At 41.7% G+C, this 21,076-nt stretch overlaps 1 protein-coding gene across 4 annotated transcripts in view; it reads right to left on the bottom strand.

Moving 5' to 3' along the window:
- Nucleotides 1-19,172, bottom strand: part of MYO1H (myosin IH) — a 51,886-nt gene extending 32,714 nt beyond the window's left edge. Inside the window, exons 1-2 of one of the 4 annotated variants that reach the window (XM_019538847.1) lie at nucleotides 19,086-19,172; nucleotides 15-173 (exon numbers count right to left, since the gene is read on the bottom strand). In XM_019538847.1, the coding sequence (XP_019394392.1) occupies nucleotides 15-140 (126 nt within the window). In that variant the 5' untranslated portion in view covers nucleotides 141-173; nucleotides 19,086-19,172. Of the gene's footprint in view, nucleotides 1-14; nucleotides 174-1,205; nucleotides 1,304-3,605; nucleotides 3,764-15,990; nucleotides 16,027-19,085 lie in introns of those variants that run through there. The other 3 variants (XM_019538845.1, XM_019538846.1, XM_019538848.1) reach the window with 3 other exon arrangements.
- Between the last annotated feature and the right edge of the window lie 1,904 nt (nucleotides 19,173-21,076).

Here is a 21,076-nt window from a genome sequence, read left to right as displayed (position 1 = left end):
ATATGCTTACTTACATATATGAGGTCCTCTTGGTATCGCTTGCGAAGGTTGTCCATGAAAGCACTCTCACTGGTGTGGGGATCCAAGAGAACAAAGTCCTGTATCCCAACTTTGTCTCGGGCTATCAGAGCCCCTTCCATGTTCAGGGTGACGTTATCTCCCTCCTCTTCTTTCTACAATGAAAGGGGAAACGATCCAATAATATTTTCTGGATCTTCTCCTGTTCTTAAGGGGAAACTGTTACCTTGGAGTAAATCCTGCCTTAACCTCATACACCATCCTCATAGCCCTGTGGTCCAGGTGGTAACTGAGGTCCTGGAACACCAGAGTTTGATTTTCATCACAGATTCCCCATGTAACCTTGGGTAAATCACCTATAGTCTCTCCCCACCCTCTCTCATCTCAGTTCCCCATCTGAACAACAGGGGTAATAATACTGCCCTATCGTGGTGTGAGGATGGTCTCCAAAAGGTGGAACAACTAAATATTCAGGATCCAGGTAACAGCAGTGGAGCCAATTCAACATTAAGACTTGGTTCGTGACACTGTGGAAAGGCAGGAAGAGAAGGAGGGAGATTTCAGCATCAGAAGCTTGGAGATAATTAGCAAAGGGAAAAGGATGGAAGGTACCTGAGAATTAAAAGGATGTATGTATTTATGTCTGACCCAACAGATTTTCTCCAATAATGAAATACCTGAATAGTTGCAATAAGACATACTGCTTCACAGAGGGAAAGAGTTAGAGAAAAACAGGTGTATGGGTGTTCCAAGGGCAAATCTTCAAAGTGACATGTTCAGGCGTGCACACCTAATGAGAGTGAATTTCTCTGCAACATGGAGTGCTGGTAAAAGGAATATTCATTTCTTAGTACTGCCATCTCCAGTCCCAATTAGGAATGGCCATTTCAAGTGAAAAATAGACTGCAAGACCAAGATCAGATGGGGGTGGGGGGGTGGAAATTCACCTGTCCAGTAATTTTCTAACCCTTAAAGCAATTGTGTAGAAACCAAAGAAAACCCAGGTTCCTAAACCTAGCTGTGCTTCTAAAGATCACTAAATTACCTTGGGGAAATTATCAACTCTGCGCCAAGTCTACTTAACCAATCCCAGCTGTGTTGGTTTTGACCCAAGTATATCAAGCTGCTCAGACTGCAACATCTGGAGCTACTTAAGAAAGGAGATTCTTTTTAAAGAAACATCCTACCTAAGATTTTCCAGGGAAACCCAAAAGTTAACTCCCATCTTGCTGCATCTTGTATTTTTGTCTTTCTAGCAAGCAAACCGAGAACAAATTTTTACTCTTGGACAGCAGATGTCTCCATACACCAAGGAGACGGGTCTGGACAGAACATAAGACTATAATGCAAGTGCAGCAATACAAAAATCTTAGATACAACACAGTTGTCTTGTTAGATATTAAAATACTCTACCGCACTTTTTAGGGTGATCTGCAGATAATAATATAGGGACTAACAATCCCCCTTCTACAAAAGGTTACTTGCAGAGGAAAAGACCACCTCACTACCCAGTTTTGACTCATTACCTTGGAAATTAAAGATCGCTTATCGGGATGGAGCTCTTAAAATTCTCAGATTTACAGGTTTCACCACTTTTGTTCCTTAAAAAGCTTTCAAGTCAACATATTACATACCAGCAAGCAAGCAACCTCCTGTAGCATTTACGTTGCTAGTGTTTCATATAAAGATTATACACTTTTAAGCATTTAATTTTACATTAATGCATAAGGCATATATCCTTGTTCTATTTCTTCTTTGCTATACTGCCCATTTTGAGCTCACCTTTCAACAAGACCAGATCTTGTGAATTAGACCAGACATAGCAATTTAGAGACTGTCAGCCAAATTTATAAGATGATGCATCAGTTAAAGAAACCTAGCATCAGTCCTGTGTGCTGCTCTCATGTTGTCCTTTCTGACATTGGTTCTTTAGATTTGGCCACTCCACTGGCTCAGAGAGATGACACGCACAAGATCTGGCATCCACATTAGAAGGATGGAGTGAGGGGCTATTAATATAGTGGTCATAATGCTATTTTATTTTTTTATATATTTAGTAGGAACTGATCAGGAGAAGTGGCCACACATCTTGAGGCTTTTATTTTTAACTTTTCACTTATTTGGATTTCAGCTCTGGGGAAGACCTGCAATAAAAGAAGAAAGCTGCATTTCTGACAGCAATTTCACATGAGGAAGAAATATCAATGTCCTGACCTCATGGTCACAACTTCTTTCATGAATGTGATGTCATGACTTGGTTGATGCCAAAGAATATGCTTCAGCTCTTGTTGAAGGCTTATTCCTTCTGTCCACAGTACAGCCAGTACTTTCATTTTACTGGTTTCATATAATAAGCAATGATCCTGGCCACACTTTTCAGATATGAAAGGGAAGAGGGCTTTGATTATTACTGTTATGAACTAGAATGGCATCTGGACCAAATTTTAGCTTAAGCAATGGCCCTCTGCTCATCTAAAACTCACTCCAATCTCCAGTGGATGGCGTATTCTTTCTAGGTTCAACTGAATGGAATATTCCTCATTTCCTTCGAGTTGTGGCATGGCTGCTGTGCTCTGTTAAACAGCTTCTGTTCCACCCCAGAGGTAGCTGCATGTTTCATGGTAGATGGCAGGATTTTTATACTTAACATATAAAGTACTTTATCCCTGTGCATCAGGCATGCCTTACTCAAAATATATAAGCAACCTGAAAAGTCATCTTCAGAATTACTTTAAAGTTCTTGTTTGAGTCAAGAATAGAAAGTCATTTTGGAGGAAGAAAAAACCCCCACACAAAACAAGGCAAAAATCACTTCCCAGTCCGGTGGGTTTCCAATTTTGACTCAAAAACATGAACGATTAGAGATTGAAATTTCCTCTCAGCTTTCAATCTGCAAGTCTGACTGCTTTTGTTCTGAGAATTTGCCTCCGTCACCTGATTAGCAAGTTCAGTAGTTGTCACGCTGGCATTTTTTACCACTAGTCACAGAACAGTTTGAACACATTTCACTGATCTCCCCAAAGGGTTACAAATGTGCACAGATGAGAGATGATTGTGGTCTCTTTCAGTATGAATGACAATTCTGACTAGAACAAAGCTATCACCCTGAATCTCTCTGCTCTGAAACACAGGCGAAGTATTCATACCTGGGTTTTGTATCACTTGCTCACAATTAGTACATTAAAACATCCACATTCAGCAAAAACCCGTTCGAATTTTCCTGATCTGGCACAATATGAACAACAAATGCTGTATGTTGAAAATACAAGATAAATGTACATTTATCATCAATGCTGCCCTTTTGATGAAGTTCCCTTTCCTTCTGAATGGTATTCAATACTACTGTGCCTGGGAAATATAAACCAGTAGTACAAGTGACATTTTTCCACCGCAAAACAATGAAGGCAGTCTTTTTGGAGATAACACCTAATCATGCACGATTGAATGCTGTCCTAGATTAATCTTTATATTTTTTTAATATAAAGATTATATATGGCTGTATTTCAGGTACAGGCATACATTTTGCATCTAACATGCCACTGAATGCACAAGGATTAAAAAAAAAAACAAAAAACAATGAAAATTACCTTGCAGATCTGGTTTCTTCCCTGCTACTTTCTTCACCATTCAGCGAAGAAACACTTTCTAGTTTTAATTATCTGGACTTTCTTAATCTTGTTGCAATGGCAACTGTATTTGGAGAATGGCCCCACCAATCGGAACTCACGAACATGCCTGGGAGGGCACACAACTTCTGCAGTCCCTGACCCGGCTGCACAAGCGCGTATCAGAGTTAACAGAGCAGCTCTGCCTCTACTCAGGGTCACAGCTGAACAGAAGTTACTTGTCATCACCCTGGAACAGGGAGTGATTCAAGTCTCAAATCAAACACACTCATTCCGGCTGTAACACAATAGGATGTGATGAGACAAGGATTTTGACTGGAGGTGAGTGAACGTGAAGTAGTCCAGGGTTAGGGATCAGATCACACAAATCCACATTCTTTACTATGTATTACTAGTCGAGACAAGTGGGCCCGTGATGTACAAGCTTACTGCTGGAGCACTGAAAGCATGATCTGGCTTGGTCCCACTAACCATGGCATAAAACTAGGGTTGGCAATGGCAAGCCTACCCAAATATTGTCAACTGACCTGTCACTTCATTGCATATTGTTTGACTGGTCAAAGATTATAGCACTTTTACCCAAAAACCCTTGACAGAAATAGGATTTTTTTAAATTGTGTTTTTGACACATTTCTTAATGGGAAATTTATGCTTTTTCCACGCATTATTTGGACCTACTGGTAATTTTCAAAACAATTTTTGACTGATATTTGATCAGTCTATTGACCAGTCAAATACCCAGCTCTATATAAAACACAATCCTGATGGACAGGCTCTTGGGAATATTAAGATTGACCAGAACAGCTTTGACTGCTAGACAGAAGGGGTAAATATAAAAGAAGCCAGTAGGCAGCTGACACTGGTGAGGCTGGAGAAATCCAGGACTGGCATTCTTTAGGCAGAAGCATTCAACACCTTCAACCCATGTTGCTTGCATGTACAAAGCAGAATACGGCCCCCCACTACTCCCCATGATAAGCATGCTCAGCCATAGCAAGGCTGGGATCCTAGGAGGCCTGACTGCATCTTATTATTATTAATTATTATTATTATTGGACAGTCCCTACACATCCTAAAATCTTAGCTGGTCATTTTGAATCATCAGCAAAACATTTAAACTGCTCCGTCCCAGGATGCTTTGGACTGTATCCCTATTATCTGAGAGCCTATCATTAACATCTCATCCATGAAAAGATGAGCATTACATTAATTGATCATCCTCTTCTGGAGCCTCCTCAACTTTCAGCCAGGAACAGCCTGCTCTCTCCTAACAGCCCATCCATCCTTTCATGCTTGCCTGTCTCCACTCCACTGCCCTCTCCAGACTGGTTTCAGAAAAAAACCTGTCCAATTAAGCTCTTCTGTTTCTCTTACTTGGGACAGGAATCATTTAACTTGCATTCCAGGCAAAACTGTTTTGAAAATATAAGCAATAGGCATTATAAGCAAGTAATCTCTTAGATGCTTTGATGCCTGCCAAACATATGCATGATAAATATTTCATAAGAAGCCTCACGAACACTTTTTCCCTTGACTGAAACCCATGAGCCAAACCAAAGAAATGAAACCGAACGGTGAAAACCTAAACCTCACTTAGCCTAAGAACATCCAAACCCAAACTGCATCACAATATAAACCATATTCCCTCCTTCTTGGCTCCCAACCTGTCGGAAATTTTTATTTTTCACTGTTTCAGCCAGCCAGCCACCCTCCTATAACCAAGTTAAGACTTCTTTTTTTTTTAATAGGGTAAAGTTTAAGATGTGATGCACAGAGCTGCACTGCCAAGATGGATTTATTATTCTCATTGCCTACCGACACCAGAATGTAAAGAGCCAGTCTTATTTTCTCCTCAGCCCAGAAATACAAAAGAATGACTAATCTTGAAATCCCAGGAGCTGCTTTGCTGATCAAGTTTCCTTAACCTATTTCCTTTACCAATACATTAACTGGCAAATGACAGTCTGCTCACTTTTAGGCAGAGATCCATCACTCATATTCAAGTTAGGCTTAACTCTGATTTACTCAGTTTGCTCAGATGATGGCAACATCTTTCCATAATTATTATCACCATTATTTTCTCCCCCCGGTCCAAACCCGAGTTCCGGGAAGGGCAAATACACCTTTCACGTAGTAAATGTAGGGTATTTGTTCGACCCTGGCTGCCTCAAATTTTTCCTCTCAACAGCTACATTATGAGAATCATAGATTTTTCTCACTCATTTTATCAGGGAATCTAGCCAGTGAACTGCATAGGAATATTTTACTCGCACCTAGCCTTTTGATGCGTTTCCACTGAGATTTTATTTTCAACATTTGAAGTTGACAAGAATCAGCGAGGGATTCAAACACTACTAAACTCAGGAGGTGTTTAGTTCTTGATCTTTTCTTCACCCACCTCATTTGGCAGAAATGTTGTGTCAAATTAACTAATGAAAATGCCAACACAAAAAGACTGTGTAAAGCTGGTCGAAGAACAAAAAAGCTTCTTGCCAATTCTTTGCCAGTCTTTTGCTATTATCACAGAGTCATAGAACGTGAGGGCTGGGAAATATTTATGTCTCCAATTTATAGGGACCTCAGGAGGTCCCATCTAGTCCAACCCCCTGCTCAAAGCAGGACCACCCCAAGTACATCATCCCAGCCAAGGCTTTGTCTACCCAGGGCTTAAAAACCTCCAAGGACGGAGACTGCACCACCTCTGAGTAACCTGTTCCAGTGCTTCACCACCCTCCTAGTGAGGAAATTCTTCCTAATATCTAATCTCAACTTCTCTTGTTGCAACTTGAGCCCGTTGCTCCTTGTTCGGCCGTCTGCCCCCACTGAGAACAGGCCAGCTCCATCCTCTTTTGAACACTCCTTCAGGGAGTTGAAGGCTGCTATTAAATCCCCCCTCAATCTTCTCTTCTCTAGACTAAGCCAGCCCCATCCCTCAGCCTCTTGTAAGTCATGTGCCCCAGCCTCCGAACCATTTTTGTTGCCGTCTGCTGGACCCTCTCCAATTTGTCCACTTCCTTTCTGTAGTGGGGGCCTCAAAACTGGACACAGGACACCAGTGCTGAATAGAGGGGACTAATCACTTCACTTGATCTGTTGGTAATGCTTCTACCAAATGCAGCCCAGGATGTCGTTAGCCTTCTTTGGCAAGAAGGGCACACCGCTGGCTCATATTCAGCTTATTGTCCACTGTCTCCCCCAGGTCCTTTTCTGCAGAGCTGCTGCCCAGCCAGTAGCCCCCAGCCTGTCCCACTGCATGGGATTGTTCTGTCCTAAGTGCAGCACTTCTACTTGTTGAACCTCCTCTTGTCCCAGTCCTCCAGTTAGTCTAGGTCACACTGAATCCTAGCCCTTCCCTCCAGTATATCCTATTCCCCCCAGCTTGGTATCACCTGCAAACTTGCTGTGGGTGCACTCTATGCCATCCTCCAGATCACTGATGAGGACACTGAACAAAACTGGCCCCAGGACCGACCTCTGGGGCACTTTACTTGAGACTGGCTGCCAACTAGACATCAAACCATTGATTATTACCCTCTGACCCCGATGCTCCGGCCAGCTTTTCATCCAACTTACAGCCCATTCATCCAGCTCATACTTCCTTAGCATGCCTGTGAGAATATTGTAGGAGACTGTATCAAAAGCCTTGCTAAAAAAATCAGGGTACATTACATCCACCAGTCTCCCTGTGTCCACAGAGCTGGTCATCTCATCATAGAAGGCAACCTATTGCATGTTAAAAGTGCAGGTCTGTAATATTTTCCAGCCAATTATCAGGCAAAGACATCTGCCTTTTTTAACGGTTTGCTCTATGACAAAAAAGTAAGTTAAGAACACAGTCATTTCTGATGGCACTGTTAAATCGTTGTCTCTGGAGATCAGCTCATAGCTCCCACCTTGAATAGAGACAAGTGCAGCAGATTGCCATCCCAGATCACACGACTTTGCTGAGGCTTCCCTGGCTGCTGTACCCTCCAACAAGCTAATCTTGTCTGCAGAGGAGACGCACCACTTTCTTAACAAAGGGTCTCAAAAATGCCGGTGCTGATCTTGCTTCAGGTCTCCTTCCATAACACTCGCTTTTCATATCCTCTCTTAAGAGGCACTTCTTGCCAAAAGTCTGTCAACAACACTGCCACAGAAAGCAGCATAGAAACGAACTCTGGCACTTCGCTCTTGTGTGTATGTCAAGTCTGTTCTTCAATTTAGGCCCCTTCAGACAGGGATCACATCCTCCCTTTTTAGGAAAGTATCTAACAAACTGCTGGCCCCATCAGGTTTGTGCTTGCAGTATCATTTGGGAGATCTTGAGATTACTGAGAATCAGCGCAGTCCTGAAACCCAAGCTTTAGTGTTTCAAATATTAAATCCTAATTTAGGGAGCAAACCCAGGCACATCAGCAGGCAGCCTAGTTCAAGTTCAAGTGTCAAGCTGCACGCTGCCCCCTCTCTCACAGTAGCTCTTGCTATAGTTTCCCCAGTAGAGGTCACCATAAAACTCATTTTCATATTAAAACCCAACATTTCCCTAAGGTTCCCTCCCCTTCTACTGCTTACGTGCAACGTGTGGGTCTCCAACAACACTGTTTTCAAACCACTGATGGCTTGCAGAACATTAGCAGATAAAGCTCCTCATTTTCCTCTGCCAAAATGAATTAAAGGGGTATAGGTTGTAGCTGTGTTGGTCTAAGGACATAGGCAGACAAGGTTCTTTGGGTAAATCTGGTCTCTTTTATCAGACCAACTCAAATAGTTGGAAAAATTCTTCTTTGCAAGCTTTCAAAGCCTGACAAAGGGCATTTATACCCCAAAGCTTGCAAAGAAGAATTTTTCCAACTATTTGAGTTGGTCTGATAAAATGAATGAAAAGCTTTTTATGAATTAATAGGATTGGACTGGGGGACAAATAATGAAAACAAGTACTGTCCTACTGCTGCTTGACCGTGTAAAGCATTGCTGGAGGGGTGTTATTCCACCGCCAACGGGAGGGGATGCGATCCATTCGGTTATGAATACAAAGAAGGTGGAGCATCAGCATTCCTCTTCAAATACAGTCCACACTATACAACTGGTTCTGTAATGGATTTGCCACTGAACTTTGCATGGTTGCACTGAGGGTAATGGGGAGAGAGGGGGTTATATCAGGACTAGAAACTATGAAGAACATGAAAATTCCTGCTGCACGTGACACAGGGGAGCTACTTGGGGAATTTCTGCATGTAGTATCACAAGGGCATTGTGAAACTCGGTGCTTGCCAAGGGTCTGCAGATCTTAGAATAGAAGATGAGGCAAACAGATGGTCCTAGTATATTTGGTAATAATAAATGAAGCCAGAGAGCAAAGTGAAGGAAAAGGAAAAAGAGCAGAAGGCAATAGTCCTAGACACCGCCTTCACTCCTTGACCAGGAAGAGAAGGGAGCAAGGTTTCTGAGCTCATAGAGAAGCGATGCTATCGGCAGGCAGGGTTTGGGGCAATACTTTCCCTGTAGAGAGTAACACCTGTTGAGAGTGGGAGGAGTGTGTGTTAGCAGGTTTGTTACCTTACTCCAACCCCAGGAGCTAGGAGTCACTCTCTAGAAGATACAGTCCTTATTAGAGGATGTTCCCAACCTACAGCGACAAGCAACAAACAAAGGGTGCTTGACAAGAAAGGTGGAGAAGTCAGCAGCCAGGACTGATGTCTCAAGGCCTGGCAGACCACCAGCAGCAGTAGTGTGTTTTCATGCAGCAGATTCACATCTGAGATGCAAACTCAGCCCCGGGTCAGGCTCAGCACAATCCCAAGCAAGGCTATCCATCTGTGGAGGGTCACTGGTGCATGAGAAGAGGCCTAGAAAGCCAATGTCTGGGAACACGAGTATGCTGAGCAGGTCTTACAGGTTTTTCCTTACTAGGTCTCAGTTTGTACAGCAAGGTATTATCAATGAGTCATTGATTGATCGGCTGATTTCTGACCACCTAGCCAATTTTGCTACACCATCAACATCTACACTAATAGCAGATCCTTTTCCTTAAATTGTAGGCCCATCCGGCTGACCGTGGCTTCAGAAAGTTTGATCTATGCAATACACTACTCTCCAACATTTGTTTATGCCATTTTTCAGCAAATCTTATCTCCTGGCCTGCATAAGCAAGTATAGAAGTCAAACAGATTAGCCTCAAATAAAATGTAAGTCACAGCGAGTCACGTTTACAGGTTCTCTGGCTTATTAACTGACTTGTGCTGGGAGCTATTAATTATATTTCTTGGGTACCAAGCTATTAAAAGATTACCTTATGTATAAACAACTGGATGTCAGTGATGTTAGAGGCCGAAAGTAAAGGCAGGGAGAGAGGGGAGAATATTTTTAGTGGTGCCAGTACAGGGCAAAGGAAGGAAAGGGACAAGCCCTCAATTCATTTGCTCTGTTTTTTAAATTTATTTATTATTTGAATTATATGCCCCCTCCTTCCCAGCAAAGGCTCAGGGAGGCTTACAATAAGAGAACAGAACAACTTATAAAACAGGAAGACATAAGAGAGACCACATTTTTGACCTTCAAAGTTTTGGACTGTTTTGGGTTGTTTTGGAGGAGGGGGTTAGGTAAAAATTACTTACGTGTTACTTCAGACAAAAGCACTCTTTTATTTTTGCCTATTAAAATGATGTACACACCTCCCAACACACTCGTAAAAGCAGTGTTGTATGATCTCCTACAAACAGAGACATTTTCCCTAGGTGGGTAAGGAGCTGAGTATTCTGAGTAATGCAAATTTTTACAGGAAACTGAAACCCTATTTCAGGTTTGACAAATTTAACAACATCAAGGTCTTGGTGGTTACATAGAGATCTATCCTTTGGCTGCCCTCCTGCAAGCTGGTTGCAATACAAGACATCCAAGGCCTCTTTCTGGCTCTTGCACCATTATACCTTGACATGCCAGCAAACAGAAAGGCTAGGGCTAGAGTGCATTAGTCAAAGGCTTTTGGAGAACTGATGTAAAAGAGAAATTGCCTGAGAACAAGTGATCATATAGTAATCCTCAGCAGGGCTGCTTCTTCAGATGTTGGGATTATTACCGGTAGGTTTTGGAAATGTAAAGCATGCATCTTCCCTGCAGCAGGCAGCCTGCAGCTCTCACCAATTACCACCCTACTAGGGAGATGCATTTGGATGGTACACCTGCCCCCACAAATGCCACAAATGGCAGTGTCAGCAGAAACCAAGGACTAAATAAGCCCAGGCAGAGGCACCCTTCCTCCTCACCCCTAGCATTCAAGGTCAGGGTCGAAGCACATGAGAAGGTTGGCAGAGGGAAGCTTGTAGTGCAGCTGCAAGTATGTGTTTGAGGACAGACAGGTTTCTGCTCCCTTCCCAGACTTCAAACCCATCATCTGCCATGAGCATTACAGAACAGAGGGAGTGACTACGACTGCCTGCTTGCAGGAAGGTCCTGGAGTCATGGGTGAAAATCCCAGTAGCTGGCAAATCCAAGGAGGTTTCTGGATTTTGGCAAACAGCCTCTCTGAATACTCCACAAGACTCCATGCAGCTCATAAAAATACATCAGAAGGTTTTTTAAAAAAATGCTTGAAATAGAGCTTTGTTATCCCACTTCATACACATGATACGTCATAAATAGTGTCATACCATCAGCTTGTTCGGACAGTTGTATTTGTCCGCAAACAGATGTTTCACCTGGCTTTTCAGGGCTAAGAGCTGAGGGCTAAGGGGGGAAGGCAGCATTTGAATCCCTCTGTCAAATACCAGCAACAATACTAGGTCAATAGAAGACTGCTTGCTGCACAGGAGCCCCTGGTAAATATTGCCGTGATCTATTCCCTCCTTTCCCAAAGGAGTGTAGAGGGCATATTCCTTTCCAGAGGTTATTACCTGGCTATCTTCACATCCCTTCAGCTTCAGCACAAATATGAAAAGATTTAAACTTGCACAGCACATGGAAAACCTCAGCTCTGTTAGTCCTATTCAAGATGAATTCGAGTCTTCATCTAGGATTTCCCTTGCATACTTTCTTTTTTTTTTAGTTTCCATAGAGAGGACATTTTCTGTAGGTAGCTTTCCTAATGAGCTCCTGATTGCAATGCGGCCAGCAAGGAAGACAAAAGTTACGAGCAGTAACCTTCTCTCAAAATTTCAGCAAGTCTGTGGCATATGCAAGGCACCCCTTTATGTTTTTCACATGTCAGCTGCATTTCAATTTTCTTATATATTGACTATGTTCAGCCACGTTGCAAGAAGCTTTCATCTTAAGGCCTGCAACCAGTAACTAGACCATCTTTGAACTACAGTACACAGTTTTCAAGGCAACAGAATCCATAAATACAATTATATTGTGGAAAACGTTTACACATTGTAACCTAATTTCTTTTCAAAAGAATACAGAATAAGAAGGTTTTAAGGTTAATCAACAGCCTAGGGAAATGCCAACAATTCTTAAGGCCTCTTGTCTGTATCTAGGGAATAGTCTACTATAGACTTGTTAAAGGGTGACTGTCTGTCTTTCTGAATAGGAGAGAGGTCGAGGTGAACCACTTCACTTTCATAAATCAAAAGAAAGAAAAAAAGTGAGAAAATCTCCAGAGTTCAAACATTTCTTTAAAACCCAAACCTTAAATACTAAATGGGCTTCATGGCTGCCATTTTGAAAAACATTAGTTTGCCAAAGGACCCTTTTGATTTCTATTTGAAATGTAAGAGCTCACAGATAATCCATTGAGAATCAAACCTGCACAAAAGGCTTTTTGAAACAATCGTGGTGCTTGTGAAGGACAACATTTTTGTGCGCAAAATAAAACATTTTAATGCGCTACAATCCATTACACATATATTCCTACATTTCCTTTCAGTAATTATTCATTAGAAAACATTTAACGTCACTGCAGATTTCACACTGGGCAGTCTGCGCACAAAGGAGAAGAGCTGGCCCATTTATAAGGGACTGAGGCCTTCTTTTCTAATCTGAGAAACTCCAAGGAGGTGGGGCCTGATGGACACAACAGGCAGGCTAAATTGTGCGGTTAACGGTCAAAGCCCCCCTGCCTACTTTGACACTCATTTAAAGATGACAGGGAACAATAGAGATTTGTTCTTAGCAACTCTTTCTTGTTATGCGCTCTACATCAGCTAAGCTGGGCGGTTCAATACATGAAACTGGTACTGATACTCGGTTCCACCTGCCAGCTCTCGCCCTCCCTCAGGCCCTCCTCTCCTAGGCCCTTTTCCTTTCCCCACTTTAACACAATGAGACAGGTAAAGAATATCATGAAAGAGAGACCCATTCAGTGCGTCAGCTTTAATAAAACAATTGCCTGTCAGGTTAATAGGAGGACTCAAATTTGGGGTTAGTGTCAATAATCCCACTCCTCAGAAACAGGTTAGGAGATCAACCACATCTTTCCTTAATGTGGGATAATGAGAGGTCAGACCATCTAACTGGTTGCAGGATGGGGTACCATCAGCACGCAAAAATGCATCAAAGTCGCATTATTTCTACCAGTTAATTTTTTTTGCATAACTTTAACACTGATGTGCATCATTTTACTACATCAACATCTGAACACAGGGCAAGTTACCCATGTACTTATAGTTGCAGTCCCATCCCAACCCAATGCCCCAAAGTGAAGGAGTGACTAGCAACTAGAGAAGAGTTTATGCTTTACTTGGCTACTTATAACATGGTACATGGCTTGTAAGATTTACAGTTGGACTAACACAAGGCTTTATGTGCTGCTCTTTATAAATCATTGCTTTCTAATGCAAATACCATAATTTTCTTCAACAATGACAGGCTTAAATTTACTATTTCTGGACCAGAAACAGCTGCTTTAGCATGCACTGAATCTTCATTATTTGCAGAACATTATGTCTTGCTAAAAACCATGTAACTGCTGATCAGGTCCATAAAAAGTATTTCCGCTAACTAATAGGCATGGTACCTTCAACCAGAAAGCTAAAACTCAGGGTTGCAACTTTTGGACAGAAAGGACAGTAGATTTATGCAACTCCTAGTAAAGGAACAGGACAGTCCTTGAGCTACAATACATTAGGGAAATGTTAACTTTGAAATGTTCAAAGATAATGAAAGCTGTATTTCCCCCCTCAGACTAACAAGACATACAGCATTACTAGTAACCTTTGCTCCTTAGCAAAAATATAGTGCCAGATACCAAATTAGCTGATTAGAGAAGAATACACAGTATATCAAGGCCATTTTTTTTTCTATTTATCCCTTTAAAGGTAAAGGCTTCCTAAAAATCAGTTTTATAGTATGTTTAGCGTGATCTCGTTTGCCGGGGCCTCCACTCTCTGCACAGCCCAAATTATCCTTACAGACTAAAGTATTATTTTCCATTTATCATAGTAGCACTTAGAGAGTTGAGCCAAGATTAAGATTCATTGTGCTTGGTGCATCAGACCTGTCCTGCAAAGCTTGCAGTTTAAACAGACAGGGCACAAAAGGTAGGAGAAAGGAAGTAATTGCTTTCTTCCCATTTAACAGGTGAGGGCAAAGATATGATAACTCACCCATAACCACAGGAAATTTGAGGGCGAGCATGGGAATTGAACTTGGATTTCCAAGTCCCATTCCTCTGTTTGCACCCCAACCATCTGTATTGTAGAAAAAGACAAGTATGCCCTGACTTAGACATTTCTCATATCCCCACCTACTATTCTTCCTCTTCACATATTTTCACATTCTTTAAAAAAAAAAGCTGCTGTTTGACTTTTGTGTCATCTACTGAGAAATGTTTGGGGGTTTTTTGCCAGTCAACAGGTGACGTCATTTCCCTCCATAACCCCAATTACAACCTATTCACTTTTACAGATTAAAACCTTTTATTATTTTAGACCAATCTTATTTTAGAAATACTAAGCAACAGAAATGCAACATTTGTATTCAGCCAGTGGTTCAGTAGTTAGTCATAGCGACTGCAACAGTTTAGTTGCAAGGTTTACTGGTTAAGAAATGATTTCAACAAGTCCTGAGTGGACAATAGTACCAAGGTAGCATAGCAAGCTCTTTCAGGGCCATTCATAAGTAGTCAAACGCTTTTGTAAGTCATAGATTCATAGAGATGTAGGGCTGGAAAGGACCTCCAGAGGTCTAGTCCAACCCCCTTCCCAAAGCAGGATCATCCCTATCCAAGAAGCATTTGCTCCTGTTTTTATTCTGCCGGGCAGCCTGGTTTCCAGGCACTCTGGCAGCGTGGTGTTCAGAACCAGGCAGACTCCCAGCGTCTCTAGGGCTAGGGACAGAAATTACACAAACTGGTATAAGTGATAAGAAACTGGTTCAGATCTGTAGTACAACAGAAGTTCAGTGCACGGTGGCCAAAACTGGTTTAAAATAAACCTGGATAGATAGAGTATCAGACTCAACTGATTTAAGTTAAAACAATTTATTGAACTTCTGTCCCGAATCTAGGGGACACAAAGGTAGCAAGCCATGAAGGCCTTTGAACTTAAGTCAGAGGTGAGGAGATCATCAGAGGAATCACAATACTTTGTTTTAAAAGACTGCTACTGTTCTTTTAACTGATGAATATCATTGTGCAGACTGCCAGCCAGACCATCTGCTCCTACACAACTGCCTGCACTGGTAGGTACAAAAATAGGAGTGTATTCATCACATGATGTAAGAGTGCGCCCCATTCTTCTAAAGAAGTCTGGAGGAAGCCAGGCTAGGCTGTGACTAGGCTTTTTTGTGCTTTCTCTAAAATGTTGGGCAAAGCTGTTCTGGTAACAAGAAGAGAACTGGACAGGGTAGACACTAGGCCCTGTTGCTAGCATTTGTAGTTCTGCTGAAGGGGACTACTCAAGAGGAATGGAAAATATTGTTGCACCAGTTTTTGGTGGGGGGAAAAAGCAGAAGGAACATACTTTTGGAGAAATAGTTTCATTTTTTGTTAACCACTACAGTAAAAATAACAAGAATGGCTCCCTTTGTGCATGAGGGTTGCAGAAGCAGGGCATCTCTAGCCTTCTCTAGAGTACTTTTATTAGGGGCAGAGCCGTGTATACAGCTATTAAGGAGGAACATTTCTTTCCAGATTTGTCTTCTTACAAACTGTTTTTCACCACTGATGAGCACATCTGTCCTTTTCCTTTACAGACTTCACTTCCAAAACTATAATTTGCCCCTTCACTCAACTCCCTCCAAGTCATCTTAGAGGAACAAAAATCATATCCTGTCCTCTGAAAAAAACCCCAAGACATTTTTGGTCAACAGAACACCAGTCTGTGAGCTTCTGAGGTGGGAGGTAAGAGGTAAATACCTCTTATGTATGATACAACAAAAGTCACCCACAATAAGACACACATTACATCCTAAAAAGTTAGGAGCTTACCACCACCTCTTCCTCCTCCATACTTTTACTTAGGAAATAAACACCTTTAAAAAAACAAAACAAAACAAAACCCCTTCTCATTAGGCAGCAGGCTGCCCATTATGAGCACTTTATATATTGATGCTTTCCTCATGGAAGCACTGGTGTCTCACGCAGGTGTTTGGTTTTATGGTTAAAAGTATTCTTAATTGCCAGAGACCATTGGAGACAAGGAAATCCTGTTGAGAATAATGAGAAATCTGGTGCACACAACAATGTCCCCATTAAAAAATTGGAGAGTGTAAATAAATAGATATAATGTGTGGCAGGAATGAGTTCATATTCAAGGTATGTTAGCTTTGGCAATTCTGCACTAAATAGACAGCTGTGATACAACACTGGCATCACCTTCCACTTAATAGCTCAATCAAAAAATAGCCTGTTAGATGAGGAGAATATATATAGTTCTATCCCCAAAAGATTACTTTATTTGTGTTATATGGGGGGGGAAATAAAGCATTTGAGTGTGAATTCCCTATAGAAACATGCAATTACAGTCAGCTTTGGAACTATCAATGAGTTATTATATGTTGCACCTCCTTTTTTTTTAAATTTCTACCTAAACTGTATGGGTGACTACTTGAGAAAATTCGATTTTGTAATGTAATTGTAGGTTGACAAATCTAAAAAAATAACAATCAATAGGTGACCTGACCCAGATACATTTATTGCAGCACCTTTTAGGTGGTAATATGGGACTTTAAGACTTATAAGCATATCTGAGTCAGAAGCTGCTATCGCTGCCTGGTCATAAAGAACTTGGGGAATAAATCTAATTAAAATGAAATACTTTTATATTAACTGACTTGGTGTAGAGGCTACTATGGCTTTACATATTGTTTAACTTGGATAATAACCCTCAGCTCTGGATGTTACCACTGCAGGTAAAACTGACTGCAAAGGGAGTTTTCTGATTATTCCTTGAAGGGGGGAAAAAGTGGGTTAGTTCTTCTGAGTCTGTAATTCTTTCCAGCAAGGACACTTCTTTATTACAGAGAATTATTATAGGGTCAAAACTTTCTTGGAACTAGAGAAGTGAGATGTTTGACATTCACCTATCCATACTGGGTAGGTAGTGAACAAGGACAAAAAGTAAAGCATGAGTGACAGGACCAGTTCTGTCCCCTACATAAAGTAGAGATGGGAAGTTTTTTTCACTTGGTAGCTTTGCACTTTGGAAACACTCTTCTGTTCAAGTTCATTGCTTGGCATGGTGCAGGGATGTCTTGTGCTAAACTCAGATGATGACAACAGTTAGTGGCACAATACATGTTTGCTGAAATCCCCTGCTTCTTGCTTCAAGCACCAGGAGGAGAGGTAAGGTATAGCCAGGTTCAGACTATCTAGGAGTTGTTGCTAGCTCTACATTGCATTTTCTTTCACTACCTCGCCACCTCCTTGTCTTTTTAATAGTAATTGGCCATCTTTCCCCTTAGAGGGACCCAAATCCTAGAAGAACGCTCTTTACCTGGCCCTGCCCTAATATAGAAACTAGCTCTTTGCTGAGCAAGACCCAGTGCAAGCAATGTGCTTGGACCTTGTAATACACCAAATGGGGTGAGGCTGGACTTATTGTTAAATAGTAAAAATGAGAAAGAGTTCTCCTTTGCATTCCTTTGGAAAACCCATGCTGAATGCTTAATAAGGGATTGCTGTTTCCATACCCTGCCCTTTGGGCAGGGGGCTGGACTCAATGACCTCCCGAGGTCCCTTCCAGCCCTGATGTCTATGAAATATCCAAGAGACTACTGTCTAGTTCAGATATTAATAAGACATCTCAGAAACAAATAGTGGGGGATATGCCAGACTGAGCCGGAAGAAATGCAAGAGTCGTCACAATATCAGAACTCCTGAATCTGTGAAATGCAGAGTGAGTAGAAGCACAGGGTGACTTTGCATGAAGAATTACTACAAGGTGTTGTCAGGATCATGGTGCTTGTTCTACCGCATCTTTAAAGTTGACCTTCAAAGGGACAAAATTAAGTGTGTGAGATGGGAGAGATTCTTCTCTAGGCTTTTTTTTACATTTGTGCTCAGGCCTTGTTGACTCTGTTCTGCCCTGAAAGATCAGAAGGGTGAATGGAGACTTCAAAGGTTTGGTATCACTAATACCAAAGAAATTACCCTGGTTAACCTGACAAGGAAAGAGGGTTTTTCAAGGATTTCTTTTTGTTTAGTAGCTCTATTTTGACTGAGGTGTCTGACAAAACAGCTGGAAAGACCAGAATCCACATTCCTTTCTCTAATGTCAAAGTACAAAAAATAAATCTCACAATATATATCTGCTCATATATTTTGTTTTCCAGGGGAAGAATGCCTTTTACATAGAACATAAAACCAGTTCTCCCACTCTGATAACAGACCACCCCTGCAGCCCTGATTTAATAAGGTGATTTGAATATCCCATGGACTATTCATGTGCTTCAAGTTAAATATGTGCATAACTATCTTGCTGAATCTGGGTCTGAACGGGCGTCAATTCCTACCTCGGCATGCATAGGCTATGCAATATAGAAAAGTGATCAGAGTTGCTCTGATGGTACGTTGTTCTCATCAGCAAAGTACATAAAACATGCAGACCATGAGGGATAAATTTTCATACTTGTGACGGGTTAAAGGAAGACAACCTACTGAGTAGCTGCATTGGAAATAACACACTAAATAGCACCATTTGTGGTAAACAGTGCTTCAGCAGCATCTAACGGGACTATCAAGAATCAAACACTGAAATCATCTTGCAGCAAGTCTAACCATCAACAACACAACTGATTAGAAATTACATCCCTTAGTCTCTCTGTCAGATCAAGGGGTAACAAGACACCATTAATGCAAATACACTATTACTTCATTTAGTCTGGTGCCTGCCCCATATAGAGGAAGTAAAAGGAAAGAAACAGGAATACAGCTTACTGGAAATTAAAATATCCTGAACTCATCTTTTCCTTGGACTGTGATGACCTCCTTTCTGGACTCCCTCCATCCAATTCAGAATACAGCATCTACCATAATGTATCATGCACTCCCTTTCTCTTTTATTTTGGAAACTATTTGCTTACTTCTCCTTGGCTTTGGCATCAAGAGCTGTCTTTTTGTCTTCCCTCTGCTAGCAGCACTTCTGATAACATCCCTGGTGTCACTTATTTCCTCGCACTGCTTACCTCCTCCTCCTGAATTTCTCTCCTAAATGATTAATCTTCACAACTAGCCTCCCCCTATGCTAGAAAGTGCCACCCGCTTCTCATGTGCTGACCTGACTCCCTTTCCTTTCAAATTGCTTGATGATTGCTTTCAACCCCAGTCCCTGCTTTTTGGCTTGAGTGACTTTAACAAATGTATTGGGAGTGTGGGCTCTGCTATCTCTGTCCACTGTAGATTGTAATTTTTTGGAGTTGGGAAGAGGAAACAGAAGAAACCATTTTCCATTAGAACAGGACTGAGTGTACAAATGCTCAGTAAAGAACAGATGGGAAAAAATAAGCTACTTTGGCAGCCAAAAAATAGCTTGGATGCTTATCTTGCTGGGCTGACCTGGCCCCCCGCTGACTTCCTGCACCTTGGGCAGGGGGCTGGACCCGATGATCTCATGAGGTCCCTTCCAGCCCTCAAGTCTATGAAATCTATGAAAAAAGGACTCAACATGTGGGAAGTCACCATCCCCTACCTAAAGGAGTCCGCAGTATAGTGCAGACATTAATAAATCAGCTGTGGAAAAAGTAGTCTGTAGTGTCAGGATTAGTTGGAGTTGCTTGCTGTAGGTATTGATCAGGAATTGACATGCCTTGTGGAAGAAATGAGCTTTAAGGTGGTATTTGAAAGAGGTTTTTGGGGCAAGAAGTAATCTCTTGTGACTGTGGATCCCTGTCCACACGAGCCACTCTTCAGGGCTTCCAAAATGCTTCCAAACCCGCTGCACTGAGTTCTAGTCATTACCCAGCAATCAGCTTGCACCCGTGATGCAGCAGCGCTAGTGTTGCCTGGAAGAGACTCCACTTCCTGCTGCTTCCTTCCCACCAAGTAAAGCAATTCCCTTTTAAACTTGGCTGCTACCTGTGGCAAAGAGAAAATCATCAGCCATAGCTGGCAACCTGATTCAAAGCCCCTGTTATTCTAATCCAGGTAAAAAGTGGCTGTTTTAATGCCAGGGTCACATCTACTATCACCGCTATCAGTGTTTATCTCCATGCCAGCTGCCTTAGCTGGAACGTCTTATATAAGGTTGTTTTCAGAAGGGATATTGTTTTCAATCTAGGTCCCCTTGTAATTAAATTAAACTACCACACACGGAGGAAGTGTAAGTGTTTAAGAATAGCCAGGTGTCTTACCTAAAAATACCTCTTACTGATTAGGAGTAGCATCCAAATAATTTTTAACATAAATTATCTACGCACCATGACCTCTTGGACAGCGCCTGGTTATTTACGCCTGCGTTGCGTCAAGGACATGCTTCCTACGAATATTTATCTAAAATGACTGTGTCATAACCGAACCTGTTTTAATGTGCTCACCAAATATTTGCTGAAGCATCACACAACAAGGTTATTTACAGCTGCATCGCCATCTACTGACTAATACATCTATCACTACATCCACTAAGAATTAAAATTACCTGGGTGTCCATCCTGAATGCTGAACAAGCCAGTTGCTAACAATTATTCCAGCTAAACCATTCAAAACTGCTTTGAACTTGTTTATGGTCCCAGATGGCTTAACACTGTCAGGTAGGTATGAGAGGCTACTTCCTGGCTTGAGTAAAGCATTGTTAATAATTGATGCTGTGTCAGTGACTTTCTCCTATGGATACTCATATACACACAGTGGCTGCTTCTCAGAGATAAGAACTAGATACTGTATCTTCCTTGAGATTATGTTGCAGTCACTTTTGATCTTTGATTAGTCAGTAATAACATTACAGGCTAATTACTAACTATTGAACTGAGTAAGAGAGCTTAAGTATGACGCATTAAAATTCTCCAGCCTCACCTGTCATATTCCAGTTATAAAAGGCATGGGTGTTAGTATGCTCACCTGCTTTTTCAGAACCTTAAAC

Source organism: Crocodylus porosus, unplaced genomic scaffold (genome assembly GCF_001723895.1).
Source record: "Crocodylus porosus isolate Cpor-Errol unplaced genomic scaffold, CroPor_comp1, whole genome shotgun sequence".
In the NCBI taxonomy this organism is placed as follows: Eukaryota; Metazoa; Chordata; order Crocodylia; family Crocodylidae; genus Crocodylus; species Crocodylus porosus.
Note: the sequence above shows the minus strand (reverse complement) of the source record. Positions and strands in the feature narration are given on the sequence as shown.